General features: G+C 30.2%; 3 protein-coding genes and 1 long non-coding RNA gene across 4 annotated transcripts; 2 read left to right on the forward strand and 2 right to left on the reverse strand.

Annotated features, from left to right (window-relative positions):
* Window positions 1–4,209: 4,209 nt before the first annotated feature.
* On the reverse strand, window positions 4,210–4,629 carry LOC140444653 (ubiquitin-conjugating enzyme E2 T-like). Its single transcript, XM_072536415.1, has one exon. It carries the CDS (start codon window positions 4,627–4,629, stop codon window positions 4,210–4,212), a length of 420 nt encoding a protein of 139 aa, XP_072392516.1.
* A 921-nt stretch (window positions 4,630–5,550) lies between these two features.
* Window positions 5,551–8,414, reverse strand: Etfb (Electron transfer flavoprotein beta subunit). Its single transcript, XM_072533842.1, has 5 exons — window positions 8,254–8,414; window positions 7,882–8,199; window positions 7,482–7,562; window positions 6,157–6,297; window positions 5,551–5,852 (listed from the first exon to the last, which is right to left on the reverse strand). The coding sequence occupies exons 1-5, from the start codon at window positions 8,302–8,304 to the stop codon at window positions 5,682–5,684; spliced, it is 762 nt and encodes a 253-aa protein (XP_072389943.1). The 5' UTR covers window positions 8,305–8,414; the 3' UTR covers window positions 5,551–5,681.
* Window positions 8,415–10,217: 1,803 nt separating this feature from the next.
* On the forward strand, window positions 10,218–14,324 carry LOC140444002 (uncharacterized). Its single transcript, XR_011951306.1, has 3 exons — window positions 10,218–10,461; window positions 10,562–10,835; window positions 10,895–14,324. It is a non-coding gene; the product is annotated as an uncharacterized lncRNA (long non-coding RNA).
* A 2,274-nt stretch (window positions 14,325–16,598) lies between these two features.
* Syx16 (syntaxin 16) lies at window positions 16,599–20,107 on the forward strand. The gene is made up of 3 exons (XM_072535575.1): window positions 16,599–17,029; window positions 17,089–17,657; window positions 19,746–20,107. Exons 1-3 carry the CDS (start codon window positions 16,949–16,951, stop codon window positions 20,026–20,028), a joined length of 933 nt encoding a protein of 310 aa, XP_072391676.1. The 5' UTR covers window positions 16,599–16,948; the 3' UTR covers window positions 20,029–20,107.

Raw genomic sequence — 20,107 nt, forward strand, 5'->3', positions numbered from 1 at the left:
TTTATTTTTTTCATGCCTGTGCTCTATCCACCGTAACCCGCGATAAGAAAGCTGTGCTTCCAAAAATAAGTTGAAATCTTTCTTTCAGTTGTGAGGTATTGTGTTTTAGATATGTCGAGAATTATTGCATGCAGTTCGATGCAAATCTGACAGTTGCCAGCCAAATGTGTACTTCTTATGAAACTAAAGTGATATTTTATTCCAATTTGGATTTAAAATAAAAGTTTGAGTTTTTACTTACTTTTGTATAAACCATTTTAAATTGGTTTTTTTTTGAAAATAAATAATAGTCATTCGATATATTCAATAATTGTAAATGCACTGGGAAAATCAACAATCAAGTTGCAGCTTAGGTTTTATAAAAGCGTAAGAAGGAGCGTTTCGTATGTTGACAAAAAATGAAGAATTTTATGACAAAATGTTTGCTTTGATAAGCAAAAATTTTTTGCTGGTTTTTAGTTATTAACAATTACAGTTCAAAAACTATATCTTTGGAGTTTGTTGAAGGATTTTGATGTTTCCTGTTTAAATTTTTATATACAATAAGATATACCGCTTATTGTTAAATTAAACATTTAGGGCCGATTGTTCGAACGCTAATCAAAACTTAATAGTAATCAAATATTTAATTAAAATCAAATACGTCTCATTTTGAGGTTATGTTGACTGATTTATTTTATTATTTTACGTTTTAATTTAAAATAAACCATAATTAAACTCTTTCTGATGTTAATTTCATGTTTTTATTTACAAATCAATAATAATAATAAGCAATTTTTAATAATTTTAACAGCTGCTGTGACGTATTTGATTGTAATTAAATATTTGATTACAATCAAGTTTTGATTAGCGTTCGAACAATCGGCCCTAAGTTTATTATTATTTTTAGTAGAACACTTTGTATATTGGCGTAACGCGTACTAAAACATGTGCACGACAAAATCAAATAATCTGCACTTTGAGCTTCACCAGTTTTTTAAAAAATAATAATAATGCATTTTTAAACATCATTATGTTAACATTGTGTCCAATAGTAAAATCTGAAGATTAGATTTAATACAAAAGGTATTTTTTATAGGATATTAGAAAGATTTGGTAAAAGTATATAAAATGTTTATGCCGTGAGAGAATTACGAAATAATATTTTCATATATAATTCTAGAATTGGATATTTTAGGTAAAGATACAGAGTAATAGCTATTATTCTTGTTATTCGTTTATCTGATCCTCTACGTCTTTTTATCTTCTGCCATTCTAGCACATTCTGACAATGAAGCGCCAATAGGTATTATACCAGCAGGTAAATTTATTTTTAAAACGATGTATTTTGTTCTATCTACCAATAAATTTGTAATAAACTATTATTATATGGTGTAATGTCCTCGTGTAAATGACATTTTAGGATACTATTTTGGATGTTAATGAAGAACACCCTGTTAAAAATACTGACACATTTAGTAGAAAAGATGGTACTCTAACTAAAATTATTTTTAATGTAATTCTGATTTAGCCTGATGCCGCTTTTATATACAGGGATGGGCATGCATAAGTTAGCTGAAGTCCTTGAAAACGATGCATGCATGAGTGAATTCCACTTCTCTACCGCGTTCAGCGTGCATTACCTAGCGACACTGCTGGCTCGGCATAAGTCAGTATGCTAGTCGACCTCGAGACGAACGAATATCGGTTTTATCGTGTGTTAAGTCGTTGTGTTTCGATTGAATTGGCAGGGAAAGTTCTCAGTAAAACAGTTTTACTATCAGGATGGCAATTACGAAGCTAGATTATGCTAGACCAGCATTTTCCTGGACGTATCGGTAGACATCGAAACGAACCTTGGCCTCCAAGGTCGCCAGACATTACTCCTACGGATTTCTCAATCTGGGGCATGCACTTTTGGGAAAGTATCCTGCGAATGCGTTTGTCATACGTAGTTACCACACCATTTGTATGAACTTATCCATTTGTATTCTTTTATATTCCTAGAGAATTGCAAATTTCACGCAAGTTCATATTCCGATCTTCCAAATACACTATACACTTTTATAAGCCGCAGATGAATTTCTTTTATGAAGAATATTATCACGGAACGGTACTTGTTTTTAATCATGAACACCACACTCAACTGTTACAAAACGTGAGCAAGAGTAAGGTAAGGCGAAAAAATCATGTGGGTAGTGTTGTAATCACTAGACGAATACGAAAACTTATCAGGCCGTCTTAGTATTTAATCTTTAATATATTTTATATGCTTTTACCTGGAATATATTGAAGAGATAAGACTAGCAGACGTGAATGTTTATGTAGTGATTGTATGACTATTAAAACCATTTAGTAACCTTGTTACAGTGTGTTTAGCTGGTTTGTGTTGTTTTTTACAAAAATTATAGTTATTTTTTTGTTACATTTTATTCGAATTTTATTCTGTGTTTTTATTACATTATTCTAAAATACACATTTAAAGAATGATAATAAATATAGTATTAAATATTTGGTTGTTTCCTTTTTTTCTGAAAATAGGCTAATAAAATTTACATCTGCTAACTAATTGTTCTCAGATATAAGAATAATAAAAAAATGTGAATGACATTCTAAACTAAAAATATAAATGACAAACTAAAACAATAGTAGTCAGCAAAGAACCAACCAGATGTAAAATATAAATTGATGGCATCAGTATTGAACAAGTAGTTGAAATAAAATACCTGGGAATTACACTGTCTAGCTATGGAGACCTGGACAAAGAAGTGAGAGATCAAGTACAAAAAGCAAATAGACTGACAGGATGACTTAATAATGCTATATGGCGAAAGAGACATATTAACATTGAGATGAAGTCAAGAATTTATAAAGCCAGTGTATGACCAATACTGACATATGCCTCAGAAACAGGACCCGAGACAGCCACAACGCAAGGGCTACTGGAAACTGCAGAGATGAGAGTACTGAGAAGAAGTATAGGAAATACACTGAGAAATCGAAAGAGAAATGAAGACATTAGAGGAAAATGTAACGTACAGTGTATAAATGAATGGACACAAAATAGAAATAAAGAATGGAATAACCACATAAGCAGAATGGAGGGGACCCATGTCGTCAAAATATCAAGAGATAAGCCACCAATTGGCAGAAGTATCGGACGACCGCGCAAAAGATGGAGTCACAACCTTCCAGAGAGGTATTAATCCGCCAATGAACAAGCAGAATTGCTTATAAAGAGGAAGAAGACATTCTGACTAATTTAAAAATATAAGTAATTTGTCAACTATACAGACTATTCCTGTTTTGAGGTTTCTGGATCCATTGCCAAATATATCCGCTAATGTATCAGACATATTGTATAGACACAACATATTATCATAGAAAGAAATTCAAATAAAAGGGGATAGCCCTCATATTTCAAAAGCGGAAGTAGTAAGAGTCATCCTAAGAATAAAGAATAATAAAACTCCAGGCCCTGATAAAATACATGGAGAAATCCACAAAATACTAAAAGAAAACTATATCGAACCCATATAAAACCTATTCAACAACATTTACTAGATGGGAGAGTTTCCTGATGAGTGGCTTACATTTATATTCATGTGATTACTAAATAAAGTATTTATTTGTCAAAAAGTGTGATGAGCCACATGTTAAAAATATTCCTATGAATTCAAAAGAGCTTGAAAAGTAAATAATGATATGGATACACAACAAAAAAGGATTTTTAAAGTAGATAAAAATATTTCGGAAAATTCAATGTCCAGACAAGACTTTGATAGCTGACACTGAAGTCAGAGTCTTGATAAATGAAATATTTATGAATAATTTCCAATATGCTGACGATACAGTTCTTGTTGTGCAATTCAGAGCCACTGTAAACCATTTTTACTTTCAGGTTCTGGTGGTAAATGTAATTGAATTTCTTTGTATTGGTTAATTGTTCTTATTTTTCAATACTTTTAAAGTAATTTTCCTTTAGTTGAGATCATTGAACCTAAGTAGTTAAAACTATCTAGAATCTCATACTTATGTGAGTGGTCTGTTAGTTGTACAATATGAGATCTGCCTACTTACTGTCAATATATTTTGATATATAGTAAAACAAAAGTACATTAGGATGAAAAATAGGTTATAATTACAAAATATTAACAAATTCTTATAAAGAACAAATATTACAAAATTTTAATGAAGATATGAAACGAGTATTAGATGCATGTATACAGCTCAACCCTGTGCATACTTTTCAGTAAATGATGTAGCTTTTTCTAAAAAGATCTGATGGTGGTTCTTAAATTCTTCTGCTATGTCAGCCATGAGAGGATCATCGGGATTGGGACATTCCAACAACATTCTAATGGCAGTTAATAGACCTTCTAATCCAATGGTGGGCTTCCAGCTGCCTGTTGGGGGCATCTTAATTAAATCTAAGCATATCCTTCCGTTATCATCTATATTTGGGTGGTAAATTTTTGTCACAAATGTAATTGAAGGTGGTGAAAAGGGATATTTTTCAGGCACTACTATGTCTAATGTAAAAACACCATTTTTGTAAGGACTATCTTGAGGGCCGGTAAGTTTTGCTTCTAAGTGGTATTGCTCGTCTTTTGAATAAACACAAATTCCTTGAGGTGGAGACGAAGACATTTTTAATAATTCACGAGATAATCTTTGTCGCTGCATTTTTATTATTTAATTGTAACACAAAAAGTTTATATAAATTGTTTACATTTTAAACTTTTAAATTTACGTTATTGTCAATGTCAGCTGTCATGTCTTCTAAATTTTGTAACTCTATCTTTGTTTTTCACGCATTTTTATATTATCTCACATAAAGCATTTTGACAATGACATTTTTTTTATTTTTACAGGTCAGGCTTCAAATGTTCAAATACTTAAAATATTTATTACTTTTATGTTTAGGCTTGTAGTTTTCAGTGTTCTTTTGGAAACTACAAGCTTGGGGTCGGATAGAGTATTTTTAGTACCTTATATTATTGCAGAGGGTCTATAAATATCAGTTTGAAAGACCTTTGATTTTATTCTGTAGGGCGCATGCAAAAATGCCTAAATTTCACCAGAAAAGTTATTCAGCTGGTAGTTGAAATTTTGTAAGTTACTGTATCTAAAATTACAGCTGCAGCTACTACTTCAAATTAGGATTTTTTAGACACATAAGTTTATAGACAGAATAATATTTGACTTCGAGAAATTTTTGCATTGGGTATTCTCTAGGAATGTCCGATTTTGAGAACATTCTTAAACTTATATTGACAATAGGTTATTTTTATAATGTAAGATTCTTTTACTGAAAGTGTATGACTACTAGATATTACAAGAACTTTTATTGAATAAAAAAGACCCTACAGTTAGTTAATTTGATCCCATCTCACTAATTCGGATTTCAAGAACACCTCTCTACAACTCAAATAACATCAAAGACATCCTGGAGAGAAAAAACTGTGTACATCTATAGTATCCTATTCTCCTCTTATCATATTTATCTTTACCAATATTTTCTTGATTATTAAGTTGTGTTGTATTAAAATTTATCAATAAAAATACGCATTTAGCAAATCTATTATTTATTTACAACAATGGCTATAACAAAATAGGGAGTAGAAAATATGTGTAGGCTCTTTCCGTTGTACTTTTTTTATTTTTTATTGAGTAAAAAAGATCTGTCTCTCCTTTCCACATCATATATGTCCTCCTTCCTTTAATTTCCCAACTAATGCGTCGACATCTGGAAGAACAGCTCCTGCTTGACGAACTGGAGGATCTTCTACACTTATAACTTTGATTCTTGGAGATATATCAACTCCTAAATCTTTGGGAGTTAGTTTTTGAATTGGTTTCTTCTTTGCTTTCTAAAAATAAATATGATTTAATATTTTTGTTTAAAATGACAATATAGGAAAAATATTTAGTGGAATGGTGAAATTTGACAATAGTTTAAATATTCTTAAACATTACAGTGACATACAGCTTTTTCAAAGAAACTTTGCTGTTTTTGAGAAGAGAAATACAATTTGACATATAGGTTATAAGATTAACAGGTTATGTTTACTATAGGAGATAGGCTCAAGAGCCTCTAGTCAATAATCATGATATATAATCTAAAATTAACATACCTTCATATCAATTTGTTAAAAAAATATTTAAAATACTTACCATAATGTTAGGTAAAGTAGCATATCTTGGCTCATTTAGACGTAAATCGGCACTTATCACAGCTGGAATTTTGCATTTAACAGTTTCCAAACCACCATCAATTTCTCTTGTAACTGTGAGATCTTTGTCACCTTTTTCCAACTAAAATAAACCAAATTATCAAATATTAAAATACCAAATAATCTATGTTTACCAAGATTATAGAGAAAATAAGTAAACATTTTGAAAAAAACAAACCAAATATGAACTCTTCTTAAAGTTTTTACAGAGCCACCCAGAAATGTCGTAAGTTGTTTGTGAACAGATTATATTTAAAATTTCATTCAAAAATTGTAAAAAATACATATTAGGTTGCGAATATGTTATTCTTTAAAAGGGGCCAAAATTCAACACCACATTATTTTTTATTCAATGACTAAACTCTTACTCACATAGATTTGACAAAACAAGTTGCAAAATCGGTATATTCTTCTCAATAGACATATTGCCTTTTCAATCTTCTACCACACCAGTAATTTATTACCTCATCGCATATTGCTTTTTCGTCTTATTGATGATTTATCTTCATACAATATTACTATTCTGTTTTCGAGTTTATGCAGTGTACTCATTTATTAGTTTTTGTACCTTGGCATCTTATGTTATATTCCATATTGATTGAGCAGGACACTTATAACAAGCCCCATCAGTCTAATAAAACTGTCCCAGTTTTAAGAAATTCTGGTTTTTATTTTTTGTTAAGGATCAAGCTTGTTAATCTGCCAAGACAAGTACATGTAATGAATTACCCCCCCTCCTAGAATTTTTTCATCTATCTTTCGAGGCAATGATGTTGCCGTGGTATGCATTATTTAACTGGCTTAAGATGTTTTATAATCCAATGTCCTAGTCTACGATGAAAGTACTATATCATCTGCATATCTGATGCTTGATATTTTTATATTGTTAACATTTATATAGATTGAAGACAACATGGAGCCTTGTTGTACTCCATTGCTTATGTAATTGCTGTTGCAGACTTGCTAGATAAGAAAGGAAGTACATTGTTGAATATGTCAAAACCCACAGAGAAGTTGTAGAACTAGAGGAAGAAGGTAAAATATTGGATGGCATATTTCAAGAATTTGTAGATTTGCTGTTTTTTAAGCATTCTAATACTGTAATACTGTGTTATTTATGATTTCAATATTAATTGTGATTCTATGAAATAAAAAAAATGTATAAAGTTTACGTGTTTGGCACACACACAGTAAATAATCAATAATAACATAAAAAGTTTTCTATATTGTAGATATGGTTTAAACACATATGTACATATAACTTACTTTGGATGTAAATGTTGCTTGAGGCCAGTCTAAAACTGCTGCTGTCATTTGAGCTGTCTGATTACAATCATCATCAATAGCCTAAAACAGTAATTATTTTTATAATATAAGAAGTGCATACCCAGCATTTTGACCAATTTTAAAAATCTACTTTCTACTTATTACAAAACTGAAAAACATTAATTATTGAAACAACTTTTAGCCATTTTCAATGTTAAAAAATTCTCTTATCAAAGTTTACAGTATCCATGGAAATAAGAATCTGCTTACATCATTCTCAAATCCTTTTTTGTAAACAAAAAGCTATATATATTTGGGGCTAAGATTACAGCAGATATCAATTAGTTTTACTTAACTAATTGTATGACTATTGTAGTGTTTATACAAAACATTTGTTTACCTGTTTTCCCACAATCACTAGATCAGCTTTTTCATTTTGAGCAATCTTGGCTAAAATTTTTGACACATGTATTGGTTGCAAAGTTTCGTATTCAGGTCCAGAAACTTCAACGTGAATTCCTTTATCAACCCCCATAGCCAAAGCAGTTCTTAGAACTTCTTGGGACTGTGCTGGTCCACATGATACAGCAATGATTTCGGAAGCAACTTTTTTCTCCTTTAAACGAACAGCTTCTTCTACTGCAATTTCATCGAAGGGATTCATTGAATGTTTTATTCCATCGGTTACGACACCTGTTTTATCAGGCTTAACTCGAATCTGAAAGTTTACAAGAAAAAACATTATTTTGAAATAACTAATTTAACTGCTTACCTTTACGGCATAGTCGATTACTCTTTTTACTCCAACTAAAACTCTAGCCATTTTAAAAAATTTAAATAATAGAACTACAATTACTGTATAAATAAAATAAGTGAAGTTTGGACTTTAACCTTACAATTACAATCAACCTGCGCTCTTCTTAGAGTACATAGCGCATAGCCATGTAGTAGGGTAAGTCCCATAGAAAGATTTTGAGACAGTTTCTAGCGCCAAACGCGGACGGGCCGAAATTTATTTTATTTGGCAATTCCAGTGAAGTTAGCTACAAATGAAGGAAATTTTTGTATTTGGCAGTGTTGCCATGTCGTTTTAATAAATTGCGAAAGAGCATGCGATATAATATTAACTAATTTTATTAGATTCGATTAGATTTAATTAGATTCTTGCTTATGTTACACAAGTTACATATGATACTATTTTTAATTAATTGACGCAACACCCACCACCCTAATGAGTCAAACGCATTTATAAAACTTAAATTGGTTAAATTAAATTGTTTTTGCCCCATTTCTGCTACGTTTAATACCCTTTCAAGTCAACATTTGTTGTAGGCATTATTTTAAATCGAAATTTTATTTACCGAACACACAAATTCACCCAATTTAAATGTAGTGTAGATCTGAACAAGTTCCAGTAACTAATTTACGTCATTGGTATTCAGATACTTTCATCCCAAAATGACAAGAAAATAGTCATAAAATTAAAATCTGCTGAACATCTGTTGCAATCTGGCAACTAGTGTTTTGTGTTTTGAAGATTTTGACAGTATTGCCAAATTCATCCGCTAATCTACCAAAGGGCAATTATAAAATTTTTTTTCGGTTTCAAAATTCTTTAGAAATATTTAAGGCCGTATGACACTATGCATTTTCTTGTATCATTTCTTATATCGTTTCTGATATAGAAAGCTATTTATGTTTTCTTGCACGTACATTTGTGTTCTGTATGACACTATGCAAGTTCTTTTATCGGAAATTGTATGTGATTCGGCACATGATTGGTCGAAATTTCGACACATATAAAAATAGAACTGCAGTACCTGATGATCCCAAGCCAGATGCTACTGATTATTTTTTAAAATACTGTGGTTCAAAAATGAAAGAAATAAAATGTCCCAATATTAAAACCATATTAAAACTAAATTGGAAACCACAATTTTTGAACATATTCAACAGGCTGTAATGGAAGACAGAAATAATAAATAATTTGGTTGTAATAATTTACTTGTTTTTTTTTTACAAATTATGTGTGTGAATGGCATGCTCTCGAAATTCTACTCTCTTATTTGGAGATATAAAATAATCTTTAAACTCATCACGAATTTTTAAAGCAGTTATGTATTGTTTTTAGTAATACATCTCCTCCTACTTTCAGTAGTTCCGATGCTATTTGATCCAATCCCTGTGATTTATTGTTTTTCAATTTGGCTACTGCTACTGCTGTTCTAATCTTGTTATTGTTGGTGGGCACTTTTCTCTGATGTCTGCTTGGTCTAATTCTAATTGTATATCAAAGTTCTCCTCCAGTCGCCATTATGACAGAAGTTTTACGTTTTTGCTTTTGCGGCTTTGCGCACAAATTGGCGCATTTCTTGTACAAGAAACTGCAGCGGACACAAATTCTGTATCGTTTCTGATATAAGAACTTATACGCTTGTATGACACTATCCATTTTTTTATTATATCAGAAACGATATAAGAAATGATACAAGAAAATGCATAGTGTCATACGGCGTTTAGTTATAATAATCATTATTTGGGTAAATATGCAAAACTAGCGAAAAGAGTGAAACCATGTCAACAGCAGTTACATCAACGTCATACGCCTCTTGGCCTCTTACCACAGTATAGACAACAACCAGTATTCCCACTCCGCTTTGGCGCGAAAGTTCGCGCATTTTACTCGCGCAGACAGCGACGCCATTTTCTCTGGACTCCGAAAAATTTAACGGCTCTCATTGGTCATTGGCCATTGTCATTTGTCATAGATAAATAATATAGAGGCCATTGTATTTGTTTACTTTTTGTGTATTTATAGATACAAATAAACTTTATACATTTTTTATTTCGCAATTACGTTGTATAAGTACGTCGATATGTACAAAAATAAAAACAAAAAGCCTTGCCACACTTGTGCAGCTACAAAGTGTTGTAATAATTCTAGGAAAAGTATTGTTTTCTTTCCAAAAGATGTTAATAGGTGAGTGTTAAATTAGGATTAAAATTGTGTATTACAGATGTTAAGATGTTATATTATTTATTAACGTTTCATCGTGTATTAAAAAAATGTTTGTATTTAGGCAAAAATTTGGTTAATGGCATGTGGACGAGAAGATTTATTGAATAAGGCAGAACGTTTACATAGAAGTCATCGTCTTTATGGTACTCATTTCGACAATAAGATCAAAGAATATAGACGCTTATTGATAAGATGTTTCTGAATGATATGAGAAATCGATTACAACCTTCTGCAGTTCTCACAAACTTTCCTTTAACAGAGGGCTCATCAACTTTTGATCATACTTATTCTGCAGTAGTCCAAAACATGTCTTCCAAGATATCCTATTAATGAAGGTAAATAAAATAAATAATTAAGATGTAACACAGATGTAAGCTTTCTCTTTTTCTTTTAGAAGTAGTGAAAAGTTCAGCTATGGATATAGAGAAAAATGTTAGTATTAAACATAAACCATCCACTATAACTGTACTTCAGGATATTACTATTACTCCTGGTAAAAACAACATATTCCATGGAGAACGTGAACATGTAACTACACTTCCAGTAACACCAAGTTCAACTCAAGTGTCACAACAATTATCAATAAATACTCCCCGAAAAAATGTATTATGAAGTACAGTTATACAATTAAGGAAGAAAAACCATTATTTAAAAAATAAACTTCAGAAGTTAAAGTCTACAGAAAAGAAGTATATTGACAATTGAAAAATTGAAATTTTATAACCTATTTGTGTGGATATTTAATAAAAAAATGTTTAAGAATTCCATAGTTGTGAAATATGTGGCATATACTCAAAAAGTGTAACCAATTTGTGAGATACTATTGTATATTCATATTTAACGGATATGAAAATAGAACTGGCGAGACATATGGTAATCTAAAAATGCCTACTGGTGATTTTATTAACTTTATTAGTATACTTGACTGTCTCTTTCACAAGAATTTTGACATATTAGCTGTACAGCCGAATATTATTAAAACATATGTTTCTCTATTTAGTACAATAAATTTTAGCCACCCTTGTGAACAATTTCCACTAAAATATTGTAGAACTTTATTTAGCTGTGTACGTTTGTACTATTCATTAAAATTCATGAAGAGAAATTTGAAACTGAAAAACATGAAAATATAACCAAAAGAAAAAATAATAAATTGATTATTTGGAAACATCAATAAAGCATTATTTACTTATTTATAACAATATAAAAAGTCAAAATACTCTTTTTTTATTACAGTGATCAGATAATATCGATTAATAATTAATATACCTATTTAGGGGTTTTCTTCACATTATCTTATGTTTTTAGTGAGATGTAACTAAAATATCTGATCATATTCCATAAAAATGTATTGAGTATTACTTCTAATTAATTATATTGACATTAATCAAGATCAAGTAAACAACAATGTAAAATATCATTCAAAATCACATTTGAACAAAAGCAATTGTTTATAGAATAATCCATACTCCTAAATTCCTTTAGCTAATTTCTTTTCATATTCCTTTGGCATATTAATTGCAAAGCCGAATATTATTAAAATAAAATATTGTATAACTTTATTTAGCTGTGTATGTTTATAATATTCATTACAATTCATGAAGAGAAATTTCAAGACTGAAAAACATGAAAATATAACCAAAAGAAAAAATAATAAATTGATTATTTGGAAACATCAATATAACATTATTTACTTGTTTATAACAATATAATAAGTCAAAATACTCTTTTTTATTACAATGAACAGATAATATTAATCAATAATTAATATACCCATTTAGGGGTTTTCTTCACATTATCTTATGTTTTTAGTGAGATATAACTAAAATATCTGATCATATTCCATAAAAATGTATTAGAGTGTTTCTTCTAATTAATTAATAATTAATTATATTGACATTAATCAAGATCAAGTAAACAAAAATGTAAAATATCATTCAAAATCACATTTGAACAAAAGCAATTAATTATAGAATAATCCATACTCCTAAATTGCTTTAGCTAATTTCTTTTCATATTCCTTCCCGTTCACTTCTTCAGAATTTACATTTCCATATATCTCATCGCAGAACTAATTATGGTTCAAATATAGGTATGATCTGACTTCTCATACATGCAAACCAGTGCTCATGAGATATAATTTGTTTAACTTCTGAAATTTTAAACTACAAAATGATACTTTGTAAACTTAATGTGTACTTGTTTTATACATGTATATTTGATTTTTATCTGTAATTGTATTTATCTACAATGTATTTTTGTCTAATTTTGACAGTGGGTCTGTCACCTTTGTTATTATTAAATAAACAAATAAATGTAATATCTAATGCAACATGTAATAATAAATGAAGTTCATTTAAAAATTTATTTTTTATTTCCACAAATACATTCTTACCATTAACAGGATGACGCTACTTTTAGCACTTTGTATGATTCCGTTAGACGTCTAATGTACATCAACAAGGATTGTAAGAAAAAACTAAAAGAAAAATTGTGCTATGAAGTACAGTTATAAAATTATGGAAGGAAAACCATTATTTAAATAAAAAATTCAGAAAACATTCTGTACATTCTACAGAAAAGAAATGTGTCGATAATGTGACAATTGAAGACTACATGGCACTTACATCTAAATTTTGTCCTTCGTTAAATTTAGCTAATTTCATAAATGTTCAAATTTTACAGTCTAGAAAAAAGGCAAGAGGTAGAAGATTCAGTAATCAGTTTAAACAGGATGTCTCTTAATGTACTTCAAGGGGCCAAAAGTTTTACAAAAATGTTTTGTGTAGCAAATTTTGTTTACCCAGCCCTAATATATTATTTAAAAATAATATACCAGACAGCTACTCAAAAAGTGTAACTAATTTGTCGGCTAAAACTGTATATCAATATGTTAATGTATATAAAAATAGAACCGGTGACACATTTGGTAATCTAAAAATCCCTACTGGTGATTCTGCTGACTTTATAAGTAGGTATACTTGACATTCTCTTTCAAAAGAATTTTGACATATTAGCTGTAAAGCCGAATATTATTAAAACATGTTTCTCGACTTAGTACCATAACTTTTAGTCACCTTTTAAACAAAGTCCACTCAAATATTGTACAACTTTATTTAGCCGTGTACGTTTGTACTATTTATTAAAATTCAATAACAGAAATTTCCCTACTCAAAAATATGAAAACAAAACTAAAAGAAAAAATAATAAAATGATTATTTGGAAACATCAATAACACATTATTTAATCGTTTATATCGAAATAACAAGTCAAAATAGTCTATTACAATGAACAGGTAAGATCAATCACTAATCAATATACATATTTAGGAGTTTTGTTCACATCCTCTTGTGTTTTTAGTGAGATATAATTAAAATATATTAACTGATTTCAAACTCTGTATTTGAATTTTGAAATGAAACTTTGCATTTTATTCTACTTTATAACCATACAGCTTTAAAACTAGCATATTTATTAAAAACTGTTGCATAACTCTCCATTTGATTTTTTTTTGATAGTGTATAAGACAGTTCTGTAACAAATAGTTGTGAAACTTTAGAAAACAAAATCATAAATACAACGCAAAACAATTTTAGGTTTTTTTTTTTTTAATTTCTCGAAGAATGAAAGAGTAGCAAGAAGAGTTTTGAAATTGGTTGAAATTAAAATCAATTTTGTTAAATAAATCAAAGTCGGCTCTGTCGCGTCCATATGTGCAGGGCCAGTCCACGGTTTTCGTCCAGAAAATATGGCGTCAAGGTCACCGAATTTTGTCTAAAAAGATCAAAGGTACCGCGGTAGAGTGAGAATACTGGTTGTTATCTATACTGTGCTCTTACTATGTCATACCTCCACCTAAAGTGACTAGTAGCGCCGTCGCTATTACGAACGGCTGGGCCAATGCAATTCATTCTCCTCACCTGTCCTATTTTACTTACACTACTCTGTGCTTTATATACTGTGGCCCTTCAAAAAAAAGATCTTGTCAAAGTCAGATATGTTATGAAAAATTGACAGCCGGGTAATAAAAATCTATCTTGATCTATCCCTATCATAGATAAAGAATATATTGATCTATCCAATGTCATCTAGTAGATGGTAGGTCAAAGTACAACTGTACAAGATATGGTTTCTTATTCTGTGGTAAAAGCAATAATTCTTTATTCTTTTAATACTGTCTAGAGGGTAAAAGAATAATGAAATATATATTTTTATTCAAAGGGTAATAGCTAAGCTATTAAGCTGTGCAGAGTAAAAACAATTGTTTTTTATTCTGTACCTCTATTCTGCCAATTCTAATAGCCAAACTTGTGAAGTAGAGACGACTTTATATAATATGATTATTTGTAAATAAAAATGGTCACTTAATTAAAGTTTAAAATCAAATACATTTGTTTTTTAAACACATTTTAATTTTCGAATTTTAACAACTATAAGTATTTAGTTTAATTTTGGACAGTTTGTTCCATATTATGCAACCAATAATATCTTTCTAGTTATATAGATCATTGAGTATTTTAAGGTGGTATTTTTCAGCAGATAGACAGCTTCACAGAGTTAAAAAAGATTTGGGTTTGCAAAAAACTAATGAATCTACTTCTTCAGGTTCTATGGTTCTATATAATATATCACAGACCTTTGTCTACTAATATTTTGAAATCTTCTAGTATATTTGTATTATTTTTTGCAAAGCTAAAAAGTATTATTATTCTTTGTCTTCCATTCTGCTCTGTCGGCTACTTTTCTTCTCCACTGCCTGATATTGCATGATGTTTATGGCTATAAGTTTCCCTCTATATCGTCTATCCATTTTTTACGAGGCCTTATAGACCTTTATATCTCTTAACAAATATATATGTATTTGCTCCATCGTTGATATTTTTACTCCGAACCACACTGGTACACATCTATTTTCTATTACTTCCTCTGAAAAATGTTACTCCATAGACATATAATACAAATAGCTCTATCCCATTGGTCGCTTAGGTCACGTGGTCGATAAACCCACTCAATTAGGAAGCGATGCAGGGACTGCTTTGCGTCAGTTTTCTCTGTCGCACTGGGGGAACGAGACTGTATTGCAACAGCCAGTCTATTTGTAATATATGTCTATGACCTTCTCCATCATTGGAGGCTAGTGGTTATGATGGTAAATATTTCTCTGTCTTCCGCTGTACGCATTCAAAGCCTATATTACTGTCCAGATTCTAAAAGTACGCAACCAGGACAATTTTTTCCTTCCAATTCCTCGTTTGCCTTTTATTTTAGCTTTAATAATCAATTGAGAAATGTAGTACTATTGTTACGTAGCAAATGGTACAAATAACTGGTTTTTATTATTTAATTTAACCATTTTTAATAGTTGTTTTTCTATATTTAGTCTATTTAAGTATAACTTCTTCATTTGTTTTTCGCGCAACTCAAGAAATTTTTAAAATCTCCGGTACACACACATTTTAAATGCCTCTAACGTATTCAGATTATTTATCTCTACAGTCCACGTTTCGACTTCATAAAGAACAACAGACCAAACACAACGTTTTAGAAGTTTCAATCTTAGTTTGATATCGAAATCTGTATCGCAGCGTAGACCACGCATATTAAAGAAATTATGAGTATATGAGTCAAACGTAAAAATAAGCTTCAATAATTTATTTATATTATTTATTTATTTATATTATTGGATCTATTGATCAACATATAAGTAATTAATTACTATTTAAATGGGAATAAGCCACAATAAATTTAAATAGTAATTACTATGCCACATGAAACAAGAACATGCCACAAGAAAATAGCTTCAGAACAATATAATTAATTATCTATAGTTTCCAATATATATATACATATATTAATTGTAATGTATAATATGTATATATATTTTATTGTAATTCTAAGTATTCCCTTATTCTAATCGACGTCACTATTTTCATTTTGTTTATCGTAACATATAGTAAGCAATAAAAGCAGAAGTAATTTGCAGTAAAAATTGTAATCTTTTTTAAAGCGAGGTTTTATCGATTTGATAACATTTATAAAGTTAGATAAGGTTGGTTTATTAGTATTTTATCGATTAGTCAGCTAATCGAAAACTAAGAGTTATGTGGAAGTAGGCATATCTAGAAAGGAACTAAAAGTAATTAGTTAACTGTACACAAACACTCATTACATTCAGTAGCTTATGAGATTAGAAAATTCTATAGTCGAATTCTTTAAATTTTTAAATTGTACAACGTTGTATATTTTTAGTTCCTGAAATTTCAGTAGAGGCAAAGACCACTAAATTACATTTGGCAACTGTGCGCTACACGTCGTTTATGTCAATACAGGGCAGTATTTATTATGGTAGGGAAGTTTATTTTGTTCGAACGTCAAAATTATGTGATTTTTTAAGTTATTTTCTATAAATTGTTAATATAACTTAACACGTTTAAGTTATTAAAACAAAATGGCTTCTAGAAGTTTAACAGACGTGTTTTTATTAATGCGGAATAATGCAATTCGAAGTAGACACATTTACCCTGAACATGTAAGTACAATAATCATTAAAACTCTGATTTTTTTGTTATATTTTGGAAAATATTTCAGGATTCGTCTGAAAGAATGCATTTGGTATCTCTCAATGATTTGGAAGAGGGAATAAACGAGGTAAATGAAGTAAGAATGCCGCCAATATGGATAGACTACTTAGAAAAGGCACAAATGATCATTCCAAAGCTGAAATCCAAAATAAACGATCTCAAATCTCTTCATGCTAAACATCTACATAAATCAACATTTGATGAATCTTCAGAAGATGAGGTGGCTATCGAAAATTGCACTCATGAGATAACAAGAATGTTCAATGAATGTCATAGGTTAGTACAGATTATTAAGAGCCACGCTTCGGAAGGCGTTCCAAAAGAGAGAAGACTGACTGTGAATGTATACCACTCTCTGGCTACTGCTTTACAGGAACTATCAACTTACTTTAGATCAACACAAAACAGCTACTTGAGACAAATACAGTCCAGGGAAGATAGATCCAAGATCTACTTTGATCAAAATGAGTTTGACGATGTTTACCAACAAGACACTGAAGATATTGACACCCATTTCATAAACTCTAAACAAGTAACACAACAGCAGCTGCTTATGTTGGAAGAAGAAAATACCAGGTATAGTTTTCTTATTTTGGTATATAAATAAACCTATAGCTTTGTACTAGTTTGGGTAAAACAACCATCATAAATGTATTCAGGTTTTTTTGTTTTAACTTTCCTTTATTACTGCCAAAGACTTTGTGGTGATAGCTATTATTTTTGGACATTTTTTTATATATATCTTTTTTTAACCCTGTTGCTATATTGACTTTGATGAGGTGTGTTTCCCTTTCTATATTTTGAATTGTCAATTATGTAATTTATTATTCGTACCATTGGATTGTCTGAATCATCTGAATTTATATTGTTATTCATTATTTTACCTGCATTTTTGTTTCTAATGAAATTGTGTTGGTATTTATATGGTTTATCAGTCTACTGACTAATTTTATCATATTGTTTATTTGTGTATCTGGTTTTTTACTCTTTGTTCTACTTATTTGTCTAATGATATGTTTTATCTTTCTATTTTGAGTACTTATAGCACAATAAATATCTGATGCACTTAGCAAACTCTTTTTTTGTTGCATATTTTTAGGATAAATAATAACATATGGTTCAATAATAACATTACCCAAAATCTATTGTAATTTGATTTGTATTTTTTAGTCACTAGATTGTAGAGTTTATATATCATTTGCTTTGACCTTCTATTTCAAAGCATTTATCTATTTTGTTTAAATCAGTGTTTTAGGTAGTTTTGTAATGCTTTTGGGCTTCTAAATGTGTGTATCATCAATATATGTGACAAACTGTTATTAAACGGGTGTCATGTTTTATTCAAATATTGATGTATGTCTAAAAATTGATTGCAAATACTTTGTTCCGTAGTTTATTACTTATTTGATGAGCAAAGTACTCCTTACTATCATTCACTCACACATGTACACCAAATTAGAAGAACATCTGAGAGAAATTCAATTTAGATTCAGAGCAGGACTCAGAACCAGTGAAGCACTTTTTAGTTTGCAAGTTCTAATACAGAGAGCCAGGGATGTCAACTGTGATGTGTATGCATGTTTCATTGATTTCGAGAAGGCATTTGATAAAGTCCACATGGGAAACTAATCGATATCCTAAAAACATCAGGACTCGATGGTAAGGATATAAGACTGATCTCAAACTTATATCTCCAACTGAAAGCAACACTGCAATTAGAAAATGAAATATCCGAGATCTTCACAGTTGGAAAAAGAGGTAGACAGGGTTGCATATTTTTCTTTTATTATTATTCTAAGACATCTTTAGATATGCCTTAGATGAATCAGAAGATGGGATTGCTGTTATTGACCAACTTATAAACAATATTAGATATGCAGACGATACAGTGTTGCTGGTAGTACGATAATGTTGTAGAAACATGTAACAAATATGGCCTAAAACTAAATTGAACACCAACATAAACGAACAAATTAGAATAGGCGATACACTGTTAGAAAGAGTAGAAAAAATATGCTATTTGGGCTGCAATATTAAGGATACTTAGGATCACAGCTACGAAATAAAAACTTGTATTGAAAAAGCCAGAAGCTCTTTCAACAGCCTTAGGAAGATTCGCTGCAAATTATCTTAGTATAATTATCAGTATTACTAACACATATCAATATATGCATGAGAATTTGTAGTTGTTACATCTTTAGTGTCCTCCTCTATGGAGTAGAAAGCTGGAAGCCTTACAGAAGATGCCATAAAACGATTAGAGGCATTTGAAATGTGGTCTTCTACAGTTGATTCTACAACGCAAGGTTGAGGGTAAGAGAGGCCCTGGATGTAGACGTATATCCTGGCTGGCTAATCTTAGGAAGTGGACTGGTCTAACGTCAACTGATTTATTTCGAGCTGCTGTGAATAGAATAAGATGCACCCTACTATATACATCCTACTATCGATCAATTAGCGGTAAACTATCTCTTCTATGATATTCATAACATCTCGACAGAGATCCTGCCTACCAAAATGATAAGTGAATGATAAATGTGTGTGTTTTATGTGTATATGTTTCACCGCTTTTTAAATAATCTAAAATTAGCTGTTATTATTATTAGGCTTAAGGAAAATTCTTGAGAACGCTATGAATTTTACTGTACTTTATTTTTATTGTAGATTCGCCCATGAACGGGAACAGGAAGTAAATGCTATAGTTAAGTCTATAATAGACCTCAACGAAATATTTAAAGATCTTAGTCAGATGGTGGTAGATCAAGGAACAATATTAGATAGGATCGATTACAATATTGAACAAACGACTATACAAGTTCATGAAGGGTTTAAGCAGCTCCAAAAAGCCGACGCTTACCAGAGAAAGAATAGAAAAATGTGCGCTATAGTTGTTCTTGCCTCGACTATTATTTTATTAGTTTTTTTATTGGCCGTCATAAAATCCTAGTCATTATTTATAATAATTTGTTAGAATTAAGATGTATAAAATATATATTTATGTTATTAAAAGCTTTATTCCATTTCAA

Source organism: Diabrotica undecimpunctata, chromosome 6, assembly GCF_040954645.1.
Source record: "Diabrotica undecimpunctata isolate CICGRU chromosome 6, icDiaUnde3, whole genome shotgun sequence".
NCBI classification, from domain to species: domain Eukaryota; kingdom Metazoa; phylum Arthropoda; class Insecta; order Coleoptera; family Chrysomelidae; genus Diabrotica; species Diabrotica undecimpunctata.